Here is an 18,664-nt window from a genome sequence, read left to right as displayed (position 1 = left end):
GTATTTACTTCAGTTAAGTACAGGACATGCAGAAAGTTCACGGTGACCACCTGAAGTGCTGAGACTGGCTCACAGAGCCCCTGACTCCCTTTGAGGCCCTGGGGGCCCGGGGCTGGGAGGAGCTACTGCACAGGAACACACCACTGCATAGGTAGCGACTGAGACCCAGGGAGGGGGCTGGATTTGCCTGTGGTACTGGGGAAGGGGGCAGTGCCAGGACACCACAGGGCACTTCTGGGGCTCAGGGGACAGACACCACGTGACAGAGCCCTGAGCCACACCCAGCTAGCCTAGGAACCCTCAGTGGAGCAGAATTCTCGGGGGGCCCCCATCCCTCTCAGTAGAAGCAACTAGAAAGGGGCTTTGGGAAAGGGAAAAGAACAGAGCTCTCAGGGCCTGCCTGGCTCAGCTGCCCTCAGTCACCACCACAAACCAGCACTTATTTGGCACTTGCTGTGTGCCCAGCGCTGTTCCAAGCCCAGGAACTTCATTCTCGGTTGGGCCCGCCTGAACCATCTGAGGCAGGTTTCATTACTGTCCCCAATCCCAGTGGCCTAGAGGGGGCCCACTGCTTGCCTGCACGGTCACACAGCATGTAAGTGGCAGGGCAGGGATGTGCCCCAGAGCCTGCCTCCAAATGACAATGGCAGAGCAGTGAAAAGCCCTTCTGTATCTGGCAGTTTATCCTCCCAAAGACCAGAGGTAGGCTGGACTCCCTGAGGACTCAGATTGGAATTTGAGATCCATGACCTTGAGCCAGTTAATATCCCTCTCTGGGCTTCACTTCACCTGTCAAGTGGGAGGCTTAGGTCAGATGAGCTCCAGGCTCCCTCCAGCTCTGCCGCTCCAAGAGGAGGGGTGGTGTGGCCAAGGGGCAGATGGGGTCCTTACCCCGTCTCTGCTACCTGCCAGCTGGGTGCCTCGGCCTCAGCTCCTGTCTAAACCAGGAGGGAAACTGGAGTGCTTACCTCACTCCCCGCCTGGCACATAAGGGACCCGTGAGAAGCCCCAGCAGTGCGTCTTCTCCCCATGACCCCATAATGCTAAATAGGCGGCCGCACTCCTGTCTCTGCTGCACCCTCCCTGGAGGCTCTTCTTCCGCTGTGTTTCAGTTGCCCTGGCCACCTCATTTTCTTCTCCTGAAGCAGGCAACCATCCCAATTTCCCAAGGACCAGAAGGCAGCTGTGGAGGGTGGGGGCAGGTCAGGAAGCCACGGCAGGAGTGAAAGCAGAAAGAAAATCAGTGTGCCCCCACAGGCTATTCCTCCCTTCCTGCTGACAGGCCCCCCAACCGGTTCCCACCTCTGGGCCCTGCGGCAGGGGGTGGGGGGAGCGGGCCACACCCGAGACTGATGAACAATAGCTGCTGACAGCAGGCCATTCCCAGAGGGTGGCCACTTCAAAGCCGGCTGGGCCCCACTGGGCTGGGCAACCAGGCTATAGCCAGAGGACTTAGTGTCAGGGACACAGTACACCACCCGGGGATGGGGGTGGCTTCCCTTGTTTCCATGTATTTAACTTGTGTAATAAGTACTATGTAGCACTTACAGTGTGCCAGGCATAATGCTAAGACCTTTATGCATGCTGACTCATTTAATCCCTGCAACTGGAGGAGGCAGGCACTATTATCACCTGTGTTTTCTAGATGGAAACTGAGGCCCAGAGAAGTGATGTCAGTTGCCTGGAGTCACGGAGCTGGCAGGTGGCAGAGTTGGGAATGCTTTAGGCCATCTGGTTTCAGGGCCATGTGTGTGCATGTGTGTGGGTGCGTGTGTGTCGTCCTTCCCCAAATCCAGAATAGGACAGCCCTACCCTGGTCACCTCACCTCGGCTGCCTCTTCAGAAAGCCACCCTTGTTTTGCAGTTTGCCGCTCTGAAGACAAGCCCCTGAGAGCTATTCTCTCAACTTCTCCGTGATTCTCCTGGGGTCCTCCCGGGAGAGGCTGGTGCCAGCTACCAGCAGTGGGCCTCTGGCGGTGGCCCAGCAGGCCTTGCCTCAGGATACAGTGTTTTTCCACTCCTGCTGGCAAGCCTCTGTGGCTCCTCTGAGCCCTTGACCCCAAAGCCCTGTGGCCCAACTGCCCTGGAAGCAAGGACAAGTCTTCCTCATTCCCTGGGGACAGCGAAGAGAGGGCGGCCCACAGGCAGAGGGAGGCTAGTCTCCTGCTGTCCTCAACTTCCAGTGGTGGGGGGAGGCTGCGCAGCAGGGGTCCTTCATCCCAGAGACAGAGGCTCTAAGAACTGGGGTCATGGGTCTGTGCCCAGGGCCTCAGCAGGCCCTGAGGATCCCCACAGCACCCTGTGTGTGGTAGGGGCCACTGCTAACTCATTTCACACAAGGGGAAACCAAGGCTCAGAGAGGGCCAGGGACTCGCCCAAACTCATGAAAGGGCAGAGCTGAGACCCAAAACCAGGTCTGCTCTGACTGCCAAGCCTGCTGTGTTTGAGCATTGGTGGGACGGGCTGCCCTGGAGGCTGGCAGTAGACACACGCAGCCTCAGAGCATGTCTGTGTTCAGGTCCCAGACCGAACTCCCCTTTGGCACAACAGGGCTGTGCTTACTGTGTGAGGGCCTGGACTGGTGCCACCTTCCTGGACCAGGCACACTGTGAGAGCAGGGTTGAAGCCTGCCTTGCGCCCTGCGGCACCACGAGGTTAGTACGGGGTGCGGGGGTGTGGGCAGAGAACAAGTGAAGAGGTGAAAGAATGCAGGGTACCAGGGTTGAAAGCTGGGGTGCCTGGGTTCAAACCCCAGCTTAGCCACTGATAAGCTGTGTGACCTTGGGCAAGTTAATTACCTTCTCGGAACCACAGTTGCCCCATCTGTAAAGTGGTACTATAACTGCACATACCTCAGTACATTAGGAGGATTAAATGAACTAATAAACAGCACTGAGAACAGTACCTGGCACACAGGTGCTATATTTGTGGCCATTATCACAATTTGTTGAGTGAATTAAGCCACAGGATGTTCTGGGCCAAGTTTCAGACTACTGGAATGCTGAAAACTTCAAAAAAGGGAACTGAGGCTTGGAGAGGCAAAGTGACTTGAATTTGGGTCCTCAGCCACCCAGGCCCAGGCCCTCCCTCCAACCACCCCCTGCTGGGCCAGTTCCAGCTACTGGAGCAGGGCCATGGCCAGCAAGAAGCCCGCCCCACTGCCCTGGGCCAGCCCCCACAGCTGTGAGCCTGGTCTGCGGCCAGGCCAGCCGTAAGCTCGAGGAAGTCCACACAGCCTGTGTTTGTCTTGGTTTCTCTGGGCTGGTCCAAGCCCTGCCATTGTTCTGGGAACCACGCCTGCCCCTCAGGGGCCTGGAGCCGCCTGAGGAGGAGGCTGTCTCTAGGGGTGGGGTACAGGGGACCTCTCGTAAGTCACGTCTTCAACCAGCCACAGTTGCAGCCTGGCAGCCTCTACTCTTTGCTTTGATTCTATTCTCCTGCCTTCTCCATTTTGAATCAAATGTTGTTCACTGTTCCTGGTAGACATCAGCCTCCTCCGTCAGATAGGGGGCTCCTCTAAGGGTCTGGGCCAGACATGCCTCAGGGCCTTTGCACTGCTGTTCTGGCTCCCTGGAATGCTTTTTTCCTCGACACCCACATGGCTCACCTCCTCTGCCCCGAGTCCAACTTCTCAGTGAGCCTTGCCTGGCCACCCCATGTAAAGTGCAGCCCTTCGCTGCATTATTCTCTCCCACACTCGTCATGTCACCATCTGACTCCTATATGCTTGACACATTCACCTTGTCACAACCAAAGAATTAGCTCCTAGATGACAGGGATTTTTGTTTTGTTGATACTTGCACCTCCCTCGGCCCTGTTCCTACAACAGTGCCCGGCAGATGGTAGAGGCTCAAAATGTAACAGCGCATCAGTCCGTGATCGTCTCTAGCAACGCTTCAGGCCAGTGTTCTATAGGAATTCCCCGATAGACTCACCTCCACGTGGGGAAATGGAGGCGGAATGAAGGGACAGGAGTTTACCACACAGTCTGTGGTAAGTATTGTGCTTGGTGCTTGACACACCTTGTTTTAACAATCACTGCCACCCATTTTCCAGACGAGGACACTGAGGTTGGAGGTGAGGGAGTGACTGTGGACAAGTCACTGAACCTCTCCCAGCTCAGTTCCCCCATCATTTAAGGAGAGGGGGCAGGGGAACAGTTTGCACACAAGATGGAGGAGGAAATGGGGTGACACAGGTGAGTGAGCCCTCCAAGGAGTGGCAGGAGTGGCCCGCAGCGCCCAGTCCTGCCTGTTCCAGGTGGGGCCGTGAGCTGGAGGGGTGGGGGATGTGTGCGGCTATTTCTGAAGCCGGGACAGCTTCCTTTCTACGTTGGGTTTGAGGACCTCAGGGTGGCTCTGCACCCAGAACAGGCAGGGGGCAGCAATAGTTCCCACTCTGCCTCTGCAACCCTGGGGACCCAAATCTTGTCCTGGAGTAACTCTAGGATCTGTTCAGACCCACAATTTGTCCTGAGGGGCTCTTCATCTGTAGGGAACACGGTCCTCAATTCTAAATTCCAGTGCAGCAAAAGCCCCTTTGACTTCACCCACTGCCCATCGCTGTACCTCTCAGATGTCACCTCACATACTCTTTTGACCTTGGGGGGCTTTTTGATCTTAAGGAGATTGTCCCCGTATCAAGATGTGAATGACAGGGGCAAATGACAGATGGTGAGGACATATAAAAGCAGATCAGCTGACATGGCCACCACTCAGCGTCCTGAGCTTTGGCTCACACTTTGATCACTGAGACCCCTCTGCACTGACTTTTGTTGTAGAATGACCATGATACCATCTGGTAACTTGATTATCAGGTAATCGTTCAGCTCTGTTAACAGATAACATTTTAGTTATGGGCTAACATTTTCATTATTGCCAATACACCATTTTTACCTAAAATCTTAATCATAAACTAACTTTTTAACCATCAGCAACCACCTTTGTTAATAGCTAACATCCTAGTCATCATGTAACATATTAATCTGCAGCAAATATTTCAGTTACGGCTAACACTCTAGTTAACATCTAACATCTTGGTAATGAGTGAATGCCTTAATCATTGGGAAACTTCTAAACACTAAAATCTGAATTACTAGCTGAAATGTTCGTTCTAAGGTAATTCAGTTAATGTGATTTAGTATCAAGTCAGTGTTCTCAGACCTCAGTATGCTTATGGGTCATCTGGGGATGTTGTCCAAATGCAGGTTCTCATTCTGTAGGCCTGGAGCAGGTCCCCAGGTCTGCATTTCTAACAAGTGTCCATGTTGTCAGTGAATAGCTGGTAATTGACAGCACAGCTGCCCAGCTAACCTCAGTTACTAGCCAACTTACCAGTACAACTCCAATGTTTGTTATCTGCTAACATCTGCACAACTGCCAGCACCTCAATGTGGGAACTAGAGGTGTTCAGGAGTTTATACAGGCTCCAGAGAAAAGGACCATTCAATTTTCAGGAATCTTGTGAGCTGGTTGTTAAACCATCCATAATGTGAAATCAGACGTGGTGGGAGTATTTTACAGCATGAAATGCACAAATGCTACCAACCAGGGCTTTCTTTTATTTTGGATGACTGGTTTATCAGCACACACTCCCCTCCTAACTAGGGCCCGGTTTTGAGCAGGAAGGCCTGTGGGTGGGTGGCTGCAGGGGGATTCTCTCTGCTGAGGGCCAACCTCCATGAGGCAGGGGAAGGACAGAAGCACAACTCACTTTCCCCGTGGACTTGACGCCCTTCCAGATGCAGAAGAAACAGATCAGCCAGACGAAGAGAAGGCAGAGAGCAAGGTCCCACTTCAGAGAGCCCGGGTCGTCAATTCCAGAGGACAAGCTTAGCACGTTGCGCCTTCAAGCAAACAGAGCCACACGTCAGTAGGGGCCCAGCTCCAGGGCAGAGAGAGCCGAGGCCTGGACCCAACAGGATGGGGCCAAACCCTGGCTCAGGGCCTTCACTTGCACAGGTCACCTTGCCTCTCCAAGCCCTGAAGTCCCCATGGGTCTCGGGAAATAGTTACCACCCAGGTGACAGTGGTGGGGAAGTCAACAAGGGATGGCTTCAGATGCCTGACTCAGAGGAGCCTGGGTTCAACCCAGCCTGGCCTCAGGTAAGTTAAGTAAAACCCCTAAGCCTCAGTTTCCTCATCTGTAAAATGGGTACTGATTCCCACATGATTCTCAGCAGACCCTTCTTCAGTGCCCACTGTGGGCCAAACACGGGGTTCAAACTCAGCTCCACCGTGTAACAGTCACCTTTGGGCTTGTTACCCAACCTCCCAGACCTGTCTCCTCACCTGTAAAACGGGAATGACGACCTCCCCCCCACCACTTTCTGTCCTATCCCTCTTTTACTATGCTCACCTCCCTTTCTGATTTGGATCTCTCACTAAAATGCAACTGACCCTCAAGAGGATGAAGTGTTTGTTCTGTGTGTGGCTGCAGAACCCACCCACCTCTTTGCAGGGATGGCTGTTAGTTTCTCCTAACTACGCGGCCTGGGATGCAGCCAGCACGCAATAAACCTTAGGAGTTGTCACTGTCCTGCTGCCGCGATGCCCAGAGCAGCTCCAGACACCTAAGCCATGCTGGTTTCCTCCACAACTGTTTGCTAGGGCCGTGAAGGTCTCGGAAGGAGGCACATGGTTTGAAGCATGATTGCCATTCTGCAGCAACAGCCCTGCCCAGCACCAAATGGCGAGCATAGGTCTCTGGTGTCCAAGAACCTTGCTGACAAGTGGAGGACGCACACAAGCACCTATTCACAGGCACACCCCCAACAGGGAGATGCCATCTGAAGGCAGGGCAGGGCCGGGCAAGGTGCTGATGGCCAAGAAGACCATGAGACCTAATGCCCAGAAACTGTCCCCACTGTCCAGAGCTCCAGCGGCTGCGGCAGTGACCATGGGCAGCCACCCTGCACACAGAGACGTCAGCCCTGCCCACCAGTCCACCGGGGAATCTTCAAGCCACTGACCCTGGGAGAAGCTGGATTTTCGTCTAACAAAAGCTGGCTCCCTGTTTGAAGGCCACACTCTTGAACAAAAGAGGCAGAGTGGGGAGTGTCACCTGGTGCCTCAGCTTCCTCCTCCGTAGAGCACAAGTACAGCTCCTGCCCCCAGACCGTCCCTCACTCCCAGCCAGCCCCTGGCATGGTCCCCACGGTTAGGGCTCCAGGCCAGGACACCTGCTGGGCCGGGACACTGCTTTCCCTGTTTGTTTTTTTTCCAGAGAAGCACCAACATGAGGACCTTGAATAAGCCCAAGCTTGACATCTTAAATGGCATTCAATCAATGCCTGTTCTGGTCACGGCTGTGCCCCAAGCACGGGGCACACGGTAGGGCCCCCACACATACCTGCTGAGTGAATGAATCAAAGAACTCAACCAGGGTGACTGACAAGTCCACGTCACTCTGGACCAATCCATGACATAGTTCCACTGGCCGACCTTGAGAAGGGGCAGCTTCCTTTGCCCCTTTCCTGTTGGTTGCCCTGTTATCAATGGGCTTCCTGCAGGCCAGCACCTTGTGCGGTATGTGCTCAAGGTAACAACAATGGGGCTTTTTTGATTCATCTCCTCTGATTCAAGAACTAGAACCCCTTCACCCCTTTTACAGATGGGGAAAACTAAGGCTTTGGGGGAGCTAGTGCCCACAGCACAGCCAGCAGGTGGCAGAGCTGCCACCCTACACCCCATACTGACTCCAAAAGCCAGTGCTCTGTGGACTCCACACCAGCCCTCAGATTAACAGAAAAAATAGAACCTAAACTTTAAAAAGAATGTGTCCCGTCCCTGCTAAAGGCCAGGGTCACCTGGAGCCTAGGGATATTCCCACGAAGCAGGCTGTCGGCCAACAGCATCCCGGCTGGGGCCCTGCCAAGCATGTGCATTTGGCGGCTGTAGCAGCTTTAGAACAAAAAGCCCTTCCCCAGGCGGCCTCCAGAGCTCAGCGCCTTCAATGAAGGTCTGGGGCATGCTGGGCAGCAGCCCAAGGCTTCCTTGTGAATGGGCAGTGTCAAGGAGAGCACTTTCCCACCTCCACACCTTGGCACCCCCTCCAGCGCAAGGCACGCCACCCTGCTGCTCCCACAGAAGCCTTCCCTGCTGCTCCACGGCCAGCTAACTGGAGAGTCCCTGTCTGTCCTTCCAGCTGTCCTCTTACACAGGATGTACACTTGGGTGACAAGAAAAGTCTGTCTTGCCTAGCAGACTCTAGACATCCCAAGGACAAGGATCTCACAGGCAGGCAAATAGTTAGGTGCTCAGCTAAAGCTTTTTGTTTTCCCCTTAAGGCCAGGTTGGCTGAGAAGTCTGAAACCCCCAGAAACCCAGACATACCAGGCCCAGTCACTCACTGGCACCCTTTCTGCCTTCTCCTACCACTACGCTGGGCAAACCAGTGGTACTCACGCACGGAAGACTGCAGGTTGGCTTGCTCTGGGCAGCTAACCAGCTGAGGAAGTCACAGGGAAACTGAGTTATGTACTTGCTTCTCTGTTGCTGATGGCAAGCCCCTTGTATGAGCTCACGGTGCCTCCAGCGACATTTTAAGGCATGTTTTCTTTTACCCAACAATTCCATTCCTAAGACTCTCTCCTACAATTACACTTGTGTGTATGGCCAAAGACAGGGTCTACCCCAAGCTATTCATCACAGCATGTCTGTAGGAGCAAAAGATTGGAAACCACCCAGGTGGCTACCCACAGGGGCTCAGCACGCCCAGAGAAGACACCCAGTGGAATGCGACACAGCCCATATGACGGGGGGAAGTTCCCTGCATACAGATAAGGAACTATATCCTGGAGATAAAACAACTGAACAAAACAAGGTGAAGAACAGTGCGCATGGCATGCTCCCTATTGTGTAAAACGGGAGGAGGTGGATGCACATTTGTGCTTGAACACAGACTATTTTTGGCAGGATACACACTGTTTGCATTTGGAGGGGACCCAGTGGTGGGGATGAGGGGGGAGGGGAACTCACTTGGCCTTGAATATATTTTTTTACTATTTGAATATTTTTAATGTGCACACATCACCTTTATAAAAGTTATTTTAAATTCTGTAAAATGTTTGTATAATGGGCCATGTGGACGTTCTAGGAATGGAATGAATGTGTCCCATCAATCAGAGGTTGTCATAACAGAGCCCGAGGCAGGCTCAGGGCCAAAAGGACCAACATCCTTTCCAAAGATATCTAAGGGGTAGCTGTGGAGGCCAGAGGGTGTGCGGGGACCCAGGCTCAGGACCCTCCACCAGGCCTGCTGGGCGCCCATGGCCTCAGCTACAGAGCAGCAGACGGGATCTGTCGGGCCTTCCAGCGGGGCAGGGGAGCGCTCGGTGACTGTGGAGTGCTGTGCCCTGGAGGGCCTGCCACGTGCGCTGCCTGTTGTCAATGTGCCTCCCACCCACCCCAGGAGACTGTACATGTTACCCTAAATCTGGCCCCATCTCCTGAATCTTCACTACCCTGTCCAGGCTCCTGCTGCTTCCTAGTCCCCAGGACTATTTCAGCAGCCTCCTCCTGGGTCTGCCTGCCCCTACTGTCACTGTCAACCCCCATCCCACCCCCCACCCAGTCTGTGCTCCTTAGTCAGGCCTTGCCCCTTCTCTGTTGTACATTCCCCCATGGCTCCCACCTACCTTGCTGACCAGGCCCTCTCAACTTGCCCCATTCTCTTTTGCCTCCCTGGATAGCACGACCAGTTATCATTCATATCCAGACTCCTTAAAGCCTATTAATAATGATACCGTGACCACAGGCATAATGGGATGGGTCCAGGACAAGCTACATGCATAGCAGTCCCATCTCAAACCCCATCTCCCAAACGGCCCCTTCCCCTCCTCCTTAAGCCACACTACCTTCCTATCTTCCGGTATGGTCCCTGAATAGGTGGAGCATAATCCTGCCTCAGGACCTTTGAACTGGCTGTTCTCTCAGCCACCTCTTCAGCTCTTGCTCATATGCCACTTCACATGCTTCCTTTCCTGACCACCCTATGTGAACAGCATCCCTGGTCGCTCTCCTTCCACTTTCCTGGCCTTATTTTATTACAATTCTATTTGTGTTGTTTAATGTCTGTCTATCCTACTGGAATATCATCTCCATGGAGGTAGGGTTTGTGTCTGTTTTCATCACTGCTGGATCTAGAACAGTGCCTTGTACATAGTAGGAGCTCAATAGACGTTAGTGGAGTAAATCAATCATACCCATTTGGTTGATGGGGAAACTGAGGCTCAGAGAGGTTCAGGAATTCACCTGAAATTACCCAGGTAACAACCCTGGGCCAGGTTCCTTTTCTCTGATGCCACCTTGGGGACCAGCTACCCATGTGCTGGGGTCCCATGCTGCCCTTTGCAAAGGGCCCCCAGTATCCTAGGCTTCTCTGCATCTTTTACAGAGAGAGAAGACCCAGAGGTGAGCTGCATTCTTGTCCAAGAATAGTAATGATTCATTCGAGGGTGGGATCCAAAAAAAGAATTGCCTGGACGTCTGTTTTGAGTCGGCCGCCCTGCTGCCGTCCAGCCGGCACTCAGAGATGTAAATACGTCCTCCGAGTGGGCCAAATCGTTTCCTTTTGACTGCTAGCCAGCCATTTATTGGCGATGGCTCTTCCCTAGAGACTGGCGGAGGCAACAATTATAAAAGAGCCCGTCCGCCCTGAGCACGGGGCCGCACAAGGCCTTTGCCGCCGCCTCCCCCTTCCAACAGCTGCAAGGGAAGATTGGCTGAGCAGGGCTTGTTTGCAAATATGACTCATTTCTTTGATTCTAATAAAGTCTAATGATACGTGCTGAGTTCCCAGGGGGCCCTGGAGGATCAGGGAGGAAGGCATGGCTCCAGCCTGATGGAGGGCATTTGGCTACATCTGACCCCACCTGTCTTCCAGGTCTGGGGGCGAAGCAGGACGCTTGGGACAGAGGTGACCCCAAAGCAAGAACAAGCAGGAGGCTGACTGGAGGCAGAAGATGAAGCTGCCTCCCCATCAGAGTGACTCGGAGTGAAATCATAACACCAACACGAAATGACTGTCTCAGGGGCCCAGGTGGCTTTCAAAGGGCATCTCACCGGCTCCCGCTAGAATGGTGGTTTAGCGCTGCAGACAGGGTGGGCGTGGGGATCCAGGCCAAGAGAACACCCATGAGTAACCTGGGTCACACACACATGGCTCAGTGTTACCTGTGACCACAGACTTGCCCTGGACTTACTCCCCAGCTGGTGGGGGGACAGACACTGGAGGTGGCATTGGTGGCAGAGGTCAGGGCTAGGAACTCTGGTATGTCTAGTTGCCTATTTAACCTTGGGCAAGTCACTTAACCTCTCTGGTCCTCAGTGTCCCAGCTAATAAGCCATACCCAGAGGCCCCGTCCTCAGCACAATACTTGTCTTAGCTCTAACACTGGGGCCAAGCTGTGAGGTGCTGGGACCATGGTATCTCTGGGGTTTGAAAGGTGAGGAGACTGCCCTGGGGTCATGCAGCCGGGACATCTGGGAGCCAGAGTCCATCTCCCTGCTTTGAGGGACTCAAGGTGGGGAGCATCACTCCCGCTCTCTGCTATCTCCTCTTGTAAAACTGAGAGAAAGGCACTGGCAGGGATCATCAGCAAGGCCCTTCCCTGTCTGGGGCCTGGGGGAGGTCTCTGCTCCCACAGTGCCTTGTTATCATGATTCTAAGGGAGCTCCTCAGCACCCGTCAGGCACTGCTGGCTGAAGGCAGGGACAGTTCAGGGCTCCCTGCACCTGGGGCAGGTAAGAAAAGTAAAGCCAAACAATGGCTAGGGCTGGGCTTTGGCTCAGGGGCATGGAGAGCTGCCTTTGAGAACACCCGCACTGCTCTTTAGCCCAACTGGCCACCAGACAGTGGCACCTCGGAACTGCCCAGCAAGCCTCTCTCAATGGAAACCCCAGAGCTAGTCACTGCAGGGCCGGGAGCTCTTTTCAAGGGTAATCACATAAGCTAAATTTCCCTGCAAAGAGAATCCCAACTCATTCATAGCTGAGTCCTTTGAGGTCCTGTTAAACGCTGGTGCTTAATATACGTCTCAGCCACTCTCACCAATGTGTTCCTTCTGCAATATCCAGAACACACAGATTCAGCCACATCACTCCCTTTCTCATATACCTTCCATGGTTCCCCTCCTGGAGAACAAAGTTCCAAACTAGCCTAACACTTGAGGGCTCTATCTTTCTCTGTGCAGAGCATTGGCTCTATACAGATGACTTATTCCTAGGCCCTCATGAACTTTCAGAATGCCATGCCTCTGCATGGTCTGTTGCTTCGGTTAGGAGTTATCTTTTCTCTCTCCTTTTCAGCCCAATCAAAGCCCAGCTCATATGGCCCCTCTATTTGCAGAGCGGGAAACAAGGCCAAAGAGGGTTAGTATCTTGCTGCTCTAGGCTACACAGCCAAGTGGATGCAGACATGGAATTATGTAAGAATCGGTAATCAATGGTGGAGCCCTCTCACTTAATCTTCTCTGGCTGGAGAAGTTTTTAGTATGAGAAAAGCCAGGAGATGGTTTTGAGCTGAGAAATAACATGTATGGAGTCACACCTGATTGCAGAGATGCAAAGGTATGGCAGGGAGAGCAGTGAGCAGCCAGTGCTGGGATCTGGGTCAGTGATGATGGGGGTTCCACGGAGGGGAGTGGATTGTTGTGTGAGTGGAGAGGGTTGTCAGATATGCTTTAAAGGGAGGACCAGAAGGACCTGTGATTAGATGTGGGATTTGAGGTAGAAAGGAGTTTGGGATGATTCCTAGATAGTTTCCCTATATAAAGGGGCTCTGCAAAGATGAAATGAAATGATAGGAGCAAATGACAGGAGGCAGGAGCCCTAGAATCCCCCAGGAGAGACCAGTCTGAGGACAGGCAGGGGAGGAGTCATGAGGAAGACTGTAGTCCCTGAGGACCTCACACTCCCGAGCTCCTCCGCAAGAGCTGTTGTGCCTCCGAGCGCAGGGAGATGACCCAGGAAGGCACCCCTCTGTGACAGAGGGGGCCATGTGCGCGACTGACAATGCACCGTGCTTACTGCCTCTGAAGGTTCTATCACTTGAGCTCCAAATGCCCGTGAGGGGGCAGTTTTATCTACTATGAGGGCACTAAATATATACTAATGGCTCGCATTTATCAGGCAGGTTTTCTCAGGGCTGGCCATGCGTGATCTCACAGCCCTATCATCTGGGGAGGGCAGTGCTATGTCCCCCCCTAGTAAAGGTGAGGACACTGAGGCCCAGAGAGGAAAAGGCACCTGTCCAGGCTCAAAGTGGCACAGTGGGAGTTCCAGTCTGGGCAGCGAAACCATGCCCAGGGCAACGAGGCCCCAGCAGGTGACCAAGTGGAGGGTTGAGTGCCAGTATCCTAGGTGGGTGGGTCCTGGGTGGTCAGGCTGTGCCAGGAGCAGCAGAGAACAGACACTATAGTCTTGGGCTCCATTCAAGAGGAAAGAATGAAGTGTCTGCATTTCTTTGTGTGTAAACTCAGCTCTCCAGAGGGTGGGGAGCTGAGAGGTGATGAATGTGTAATGCCCTTTGTCTGCAAGTGGAAAATAAGCACACAGAAGGAGCCCCAGTCCAAGTAGCCGGAGGGACCTGTGCACATATCTAGAAAGCCTGCATATCACCACAGGGATGTGGGCTGCCTGAGGCAGGGAGGGCCAACTGACCCTTTTTTATCTAGCCTTTCCCAGCCCTGGCCCTAAAGCACGGCTGGGACCAGTCAACAGACCACGCCCTTTGCTGTGGGTCTGTTCCTGGGCCAGGTTCAAAGAGGTAGGGAGTCACCCTGGAAATAGCAAAGCCACACATGAAAGAGGAAGTGTCACCTTGTGATGACAAGGGACTGCCTCCTTCCTTAACCTGCTCCTAGCTCTCAACCTCCATGCAAGGCCTTATCTCAGTTACTTCTGGGATCTAGGGGGCTACACCCAAGTGCTGAGCCCCAAATCTAATAGCTCATGAAAAGCAGGGTAAGTGGTGCACTAATAACATTTTCGATTGGCCTCCAAGCAGTGTGCTAGAAGGACCTCCTCGTATGTCAGTTCACAATTCCCCATGCTTCAGGCTTCCACATTCTGCCTTTCTGATGTTTGTCCTCTGAGTATATTCCTGTAGTTATTGACTATGGAGTTATTGACTATGGCTATGGTGGTAAACTGTAAAAATGCCCATAATTTTCCACTCCTCTCATAGAGAGACAGAGCCTATTTCCCCATCTCTTAAATCTGGGTTAGTCTTGTGGCTTTCTTTGGCCAATGGATCATTAACAAAACCAATGCAAGCAGAGGCTTTTAAGCATTGGGGCTTTCCAACACTGGGGCTTTCCCATTTATGGTTTTTGGAATGCTGAGCCACTATGAACAAGCCCAAGCTAGCCTGCTGCGTGATGAGACCACATGGAGCAGTTGCCCCTGGCACCGCAGCCCACAGCCAGGTAATCCCCAGAAGGGCTCTAGAGCTCACCACAGCAAAGGAGCCCAGCAAAGACCGGAAGAACTGCCCAGCCACGCTCAGCCCAAACTGCCAGTCAGCAGAACCATGAGCCAAATAAATAAATGGTTGTTTGTTCAAAGCCACAGGGTTTAGGGATCGTTGTTACACAGCAAAAGCTAACTGATACATTATTTTCCACTCTACTTACCTTTTTCACTTGAGTAATTACTTCAGCTTCATACATGCATTTTTCTCTGTGCAATAACAGGTATGGTGTGCTAACTATATTTTTTCTAAAATACATTAAAAACTGGTATCATTTTCAGACAACAGAAGTTCATATACCTGCCTTTGGGAAATAATCCTCATAGAGATCCCACGGGTGTGGGAATGATTCATTCCCTTCATTTGACAGTTAAAGAAACTGAGGCTCAGAAAGGGGCAGTGACTTGCCAAAGGTCAAACAGCCAGAACTGGGATTCGATTTCAGGCCTGTCTGAGATCAAAGGCATGAATTTATCTCTAAATCTGCATCCTTATAGCCCCTACCCCCCACCCCGGATAAAGACTCCCACATCCCTGCGGAGAAGATAAGGGAATAGGGTGTCCTGTCTGTCCCCACCCATGCTCTCCCTTCCTTCCTCCCCTACCCCCCTCCTTCCTTTAGTGAGGCTGGCCTTACTCCCAGAACTCGGTGACAGGGGAGGTAAAGTTGTGGGCGCTGAGGGTGATCCACATGCTCTTGTTCTTGCGCATGGTGTCCTCCATGCACTGTGGTGTGTTCCAGCTGTGGTTGCAGTGCGCCCAGGGCAGCTCCGACTGGAAGGACTGGAACAAGTAGTATGTGGCCCAGGCCAGGATGATGATGTAGTATACATTCAGGAGGGACACGATCACGATGGAGGCATACCCGATGCCTGTGGGGGTGGGCAAGCAAAATGAGAGTCGGGAGCGGGGCTGGCCCCACAATGGCCACATGCTCATGGAAGGTCTTAGCATCCCCAGGCCCAGGGCAAGAAAGGGGATTGTCAAATATATGTAGGATGAATGGATAACTGGATGGACAGGCTGGTGAAGAACGGATGGCTAGATAAATGGAATATTGGAATGAATTGAAGCATGATAGAGGAGGGTTCCATCTATGAATGAAGGTTAGATGAATGGTTAGACAGATGGATAAACAGATGGTTGGTTGACTGGATATATGGTTAGATGAACTGACAGTGAGTTGAATGGATGGATGTTGGATTGATAGATGCATGTACGGACAGTGGTCGGTTGGAAGGTTAGGTAGATGAATAGATGAATGAGTGAGTGGGTAGGTAGATAGGTGGGAGGATAGATGGTCTAATTCTTGACTAGTTTAATGGAAGAAGGGTTTAATGTATGGATGGGTGGATTTATATGGATGAACTGGTGAATACACTCACACACTGCCAATTATAATCAGAAGAGTAATTATTTTAATGCATACTAGGTTATTAGGCACAGGACTAAATATTATAATAATGAAGCTACCATTAATTTGGTGCTTACTAGTATACAAAGCACTTTTACATGGTTATGTCATGTCTTCAGAGCAACCCTACTTCAGAGTAAACATATTATTTCCATTTTATAGACGAAGAAATTGAGGTACAAAGAGACTAAGTGACTTTCCCAAAGTTATAGCAAGAGTTGGTAGTGGGACCTGAACCAGACAGATTCCCAACTCTAAGTAATTATCTTCGGCACTATGCTGATCGGCAGCTGCTAGCTGCGGGAACAACCTCTCTGGGTTGTGTGCACTGATCAGTTACTGTGAGGGGCAGCAACCAGCTATGATGTAGTGGATGCTACCTTGTGTCAGGCACAGCGCCAAGTGGACTTGAATGAGGCTCCAATGCACCTGGCAAATAGTAGGTATTCAATAAAAATGTGAACTGATGAACACCAGGCCCCAGGTGACCTCTGTCCCATACTCACCAGAGAACAAAGGGCAGATCTTTTCCCAGCAGGTGATGCCCCCTTCAGAGGTGTACTGGCCTATGATTACCTCCAGGAAAAACACAGGCAAGCCGCCCCCAAACAGGAAAATAAAATACGGTATGAGAAATGCACCTGCAGAGAGAGCAGAAGTGGGTAAGGGTCAAGCTGTGGCCGTCACAGGGGCCAAGCCCAAGCCCTCCCTGCCAAGGCAATCAGGCGATCAGAGGGAGAGTGAGGGGCATAGGGATGAAAGCTGAACTGCTGGGCCTGGTCGGAAATTCTCCACGCTCTGCCCACCGATCCAGCTGGCAACCCCTTTCCAATGTGAACTCTTCACCTTCTTCAAATCTACGAGCTGTTTCAAGCCTCTGAGCCTTTACTTAGGCTGTGCTGACTGCCTGCCTACCTTGCCCATATCCATCCATCTCAAATACGACGTCACTGAAGCTTTCACCTATTCTTCCCAGGCCTGCCCAGGGCAGGGAGCTGAGAACTAGCTAGGAAGGGTGCAGTAATGAGAAGCAAGACTGGTTTGGCTGGGAGTGGGAGCCAGGGCACGAGGGAAGGGCAAAGAGCCAGGGCAAAGGTTCCTACCTGGTGTCCACTAATGGCTTCACCTGGTCCTTAAACCCTTTGAAACTGGGCAACCTGGGTCTATGTGTATGTGCTTTGTTCTGGGAGCATCTGGGGCACTCTCATCAGAGTCCCAGAGGCACCTGAGACCTACAAAAGGTTAAGAAACCAGGCTCTAAGGTAGAATTTCCCAAAAGGTAGTTCTCCTAACTCAGGCGGCACATGGCACGCCCATCTCTGCCGGCCTACAGGCCTTTGATGACAGGCAGTTATGAATGGTGAGCTACCCAGTTCTGAGCCCTTGGTGGTACCAGTGAGAAAGTCTTTGTCCTGTGCTGCCCCACTCGGGCACCTCCAGCAGGAGAGGGTTCTAGCTCAGAGCCTTCAGCTGGTCAAAGAAAACCCTGAACACCAAAAACCCAAACCAACCAGCCAGAGACCTCACATTTGAAAAACATCTTCAGTGGGTGAAGGGAGTCAAAAGGTACAAACGTCCAGTTCTAAGAGAACTAAGTCGTGGGGATATAAGGTGATTATAGTTAATAGTTAATAATACTGTACTGCATACATGGAAGTTGTAAGAAGTAAATCTTACACGTTCTCATAGTAAGAAAGAAAACGTGTAACTGTGTGGTGACAGACGTTAACTAAACTTATTGTGGTGATCATTTAGCAATATACACACATACCAAATCATTATGTTGTACACCTGAAATGAATACAGTGTGATCTGTCAATTATATCTCAATAAAACTGGAAACAAATTTTACATTAAAAAAGAAAAATAAAAAATATCCTCATTACATTTTACTTTGTTGGATACCTTTCCATTATGGCAAATTATACTAGTTTTCCATTTATGGGGAGAAACAAAGCTTGCTTTTGAACTACATTTGGTTTAAGTTAAGAAACAGTGAAAGCAAATGTAAGGAAAGATACGAAGTCAGTAGTTGGGAGGTAGGTGGGTATGGGAGACTTTATTCAATGGGGACATGTGAATGTCTGAAGCTTGGACACGTGGGCCTGGCATCACTGCCCCTCTTCCATGGTGGCAAACTAGAAGATCAGAGAGGGTAGGAGATCTGCTCAAGGTAGCACAGGAAGACCCTGAAATATACCACCCAACTCCCAGCCATGCTCATCTCCTGCCTCTGAGGTGGGATGGGGTCTCGGAGGGCTGATGGGTGGCAGGGGGCAGTCAAAGTGGAGGTCTGGGAAAGCAGGGCATGGAAAGACCAACCAGTCTGGCCCCACTCTTTTACCATTCTTTGCCCAGCCCAGGCCTACCTCCACCATTTTTGTAGCAGAGGTATGGGAAACGCCAGACATTGCCCAAACCAACAAAGCCGCCAGCCACGGAAAGCACAAAGTCGATCTTGCTGGACCACTTCTCCCTCTGTGGGGGCTTCCCCTCAGCCTCGTCCTCAGGCCTGGTGCCTGGGCTCTTTCCCGGGGATGGCTTCAGGATGTCCTTGTGGAAGTCTTTCAAACACTGCAGCTTCTCTTTGGTGGCCATCTCCTCCTCACTTTCTATGAGGGACAAAACAGAATCCAGTGTGCAGTTGGTAAGGGACAGCCGCGTGCCTTCAGCACAAACTTCCCTTCCCACCCACGGCTCTGACCTGCTCAGGCCTGTGGCAGGGGACCTGCAGTCCTGTCTATCCACTGCTCTGACATCCGAATGACTCACCCTTCC

General features: G+C 52.0%; 1 protein-coding gene across 4 annotated transcripts in view; it reads right to left on the bottom strand.

Moving 5' to 3' along the window:
• Window positions 1-18,664, bottom strand: part of SLC6A6 (solute carrier family 6 member 6) — a 79,015-nt gene that overhangs the window by 22,939 nt on the left and 37,412 nt on the right. For 3 of the 4 annotated variants that reach the window (XM_057506211.1, XM_036911475.2, XM_057506215.1), the window contains 4 exons: window positions 18,256-18,498; window positions 16,393-16,527; window positions 15,110-15,344; window positions 5,713-5,845 (listed from right to left, as the gene is read on the bottom strand). In XM_057506211.1, the coding sequence (XP_057362194.1) occupies window positions 5,713-5,845; window positions 15,110-15,344; window positions 16,393-16,527; window positions 18,256-18,498 (746 nt within the window). The remainder of the gene's footprint in view (window positions 1-5,712; window positions 5,846-15,109; window positions 15,345-16,392; window positions 16,528-18,255; window positions 18,499-18,664) is intronic. The other variant, XM_057506218.1, reaches the window with a different exon arrangement.

The sequence above is a fragment of the Manis pentadactyla genome, chromosome 1, assembly GCF_030020395.1.
Source record: "Manis pentadactyla isolate mManPen7 chromosome 1, mManPen7.hap1, whole genome shotgun sequence".
In the NCBI taxonomy this organism is placed as follows: domain Eukaryota; kingdom Metazoa; phylum Chordata; class Mammalia; order Pholidota; family Manidae; genus Manis; species Manis pentadactyla.
This window is presented reverse-complemented; position numbering and strand designations above follow the sequence as displayed.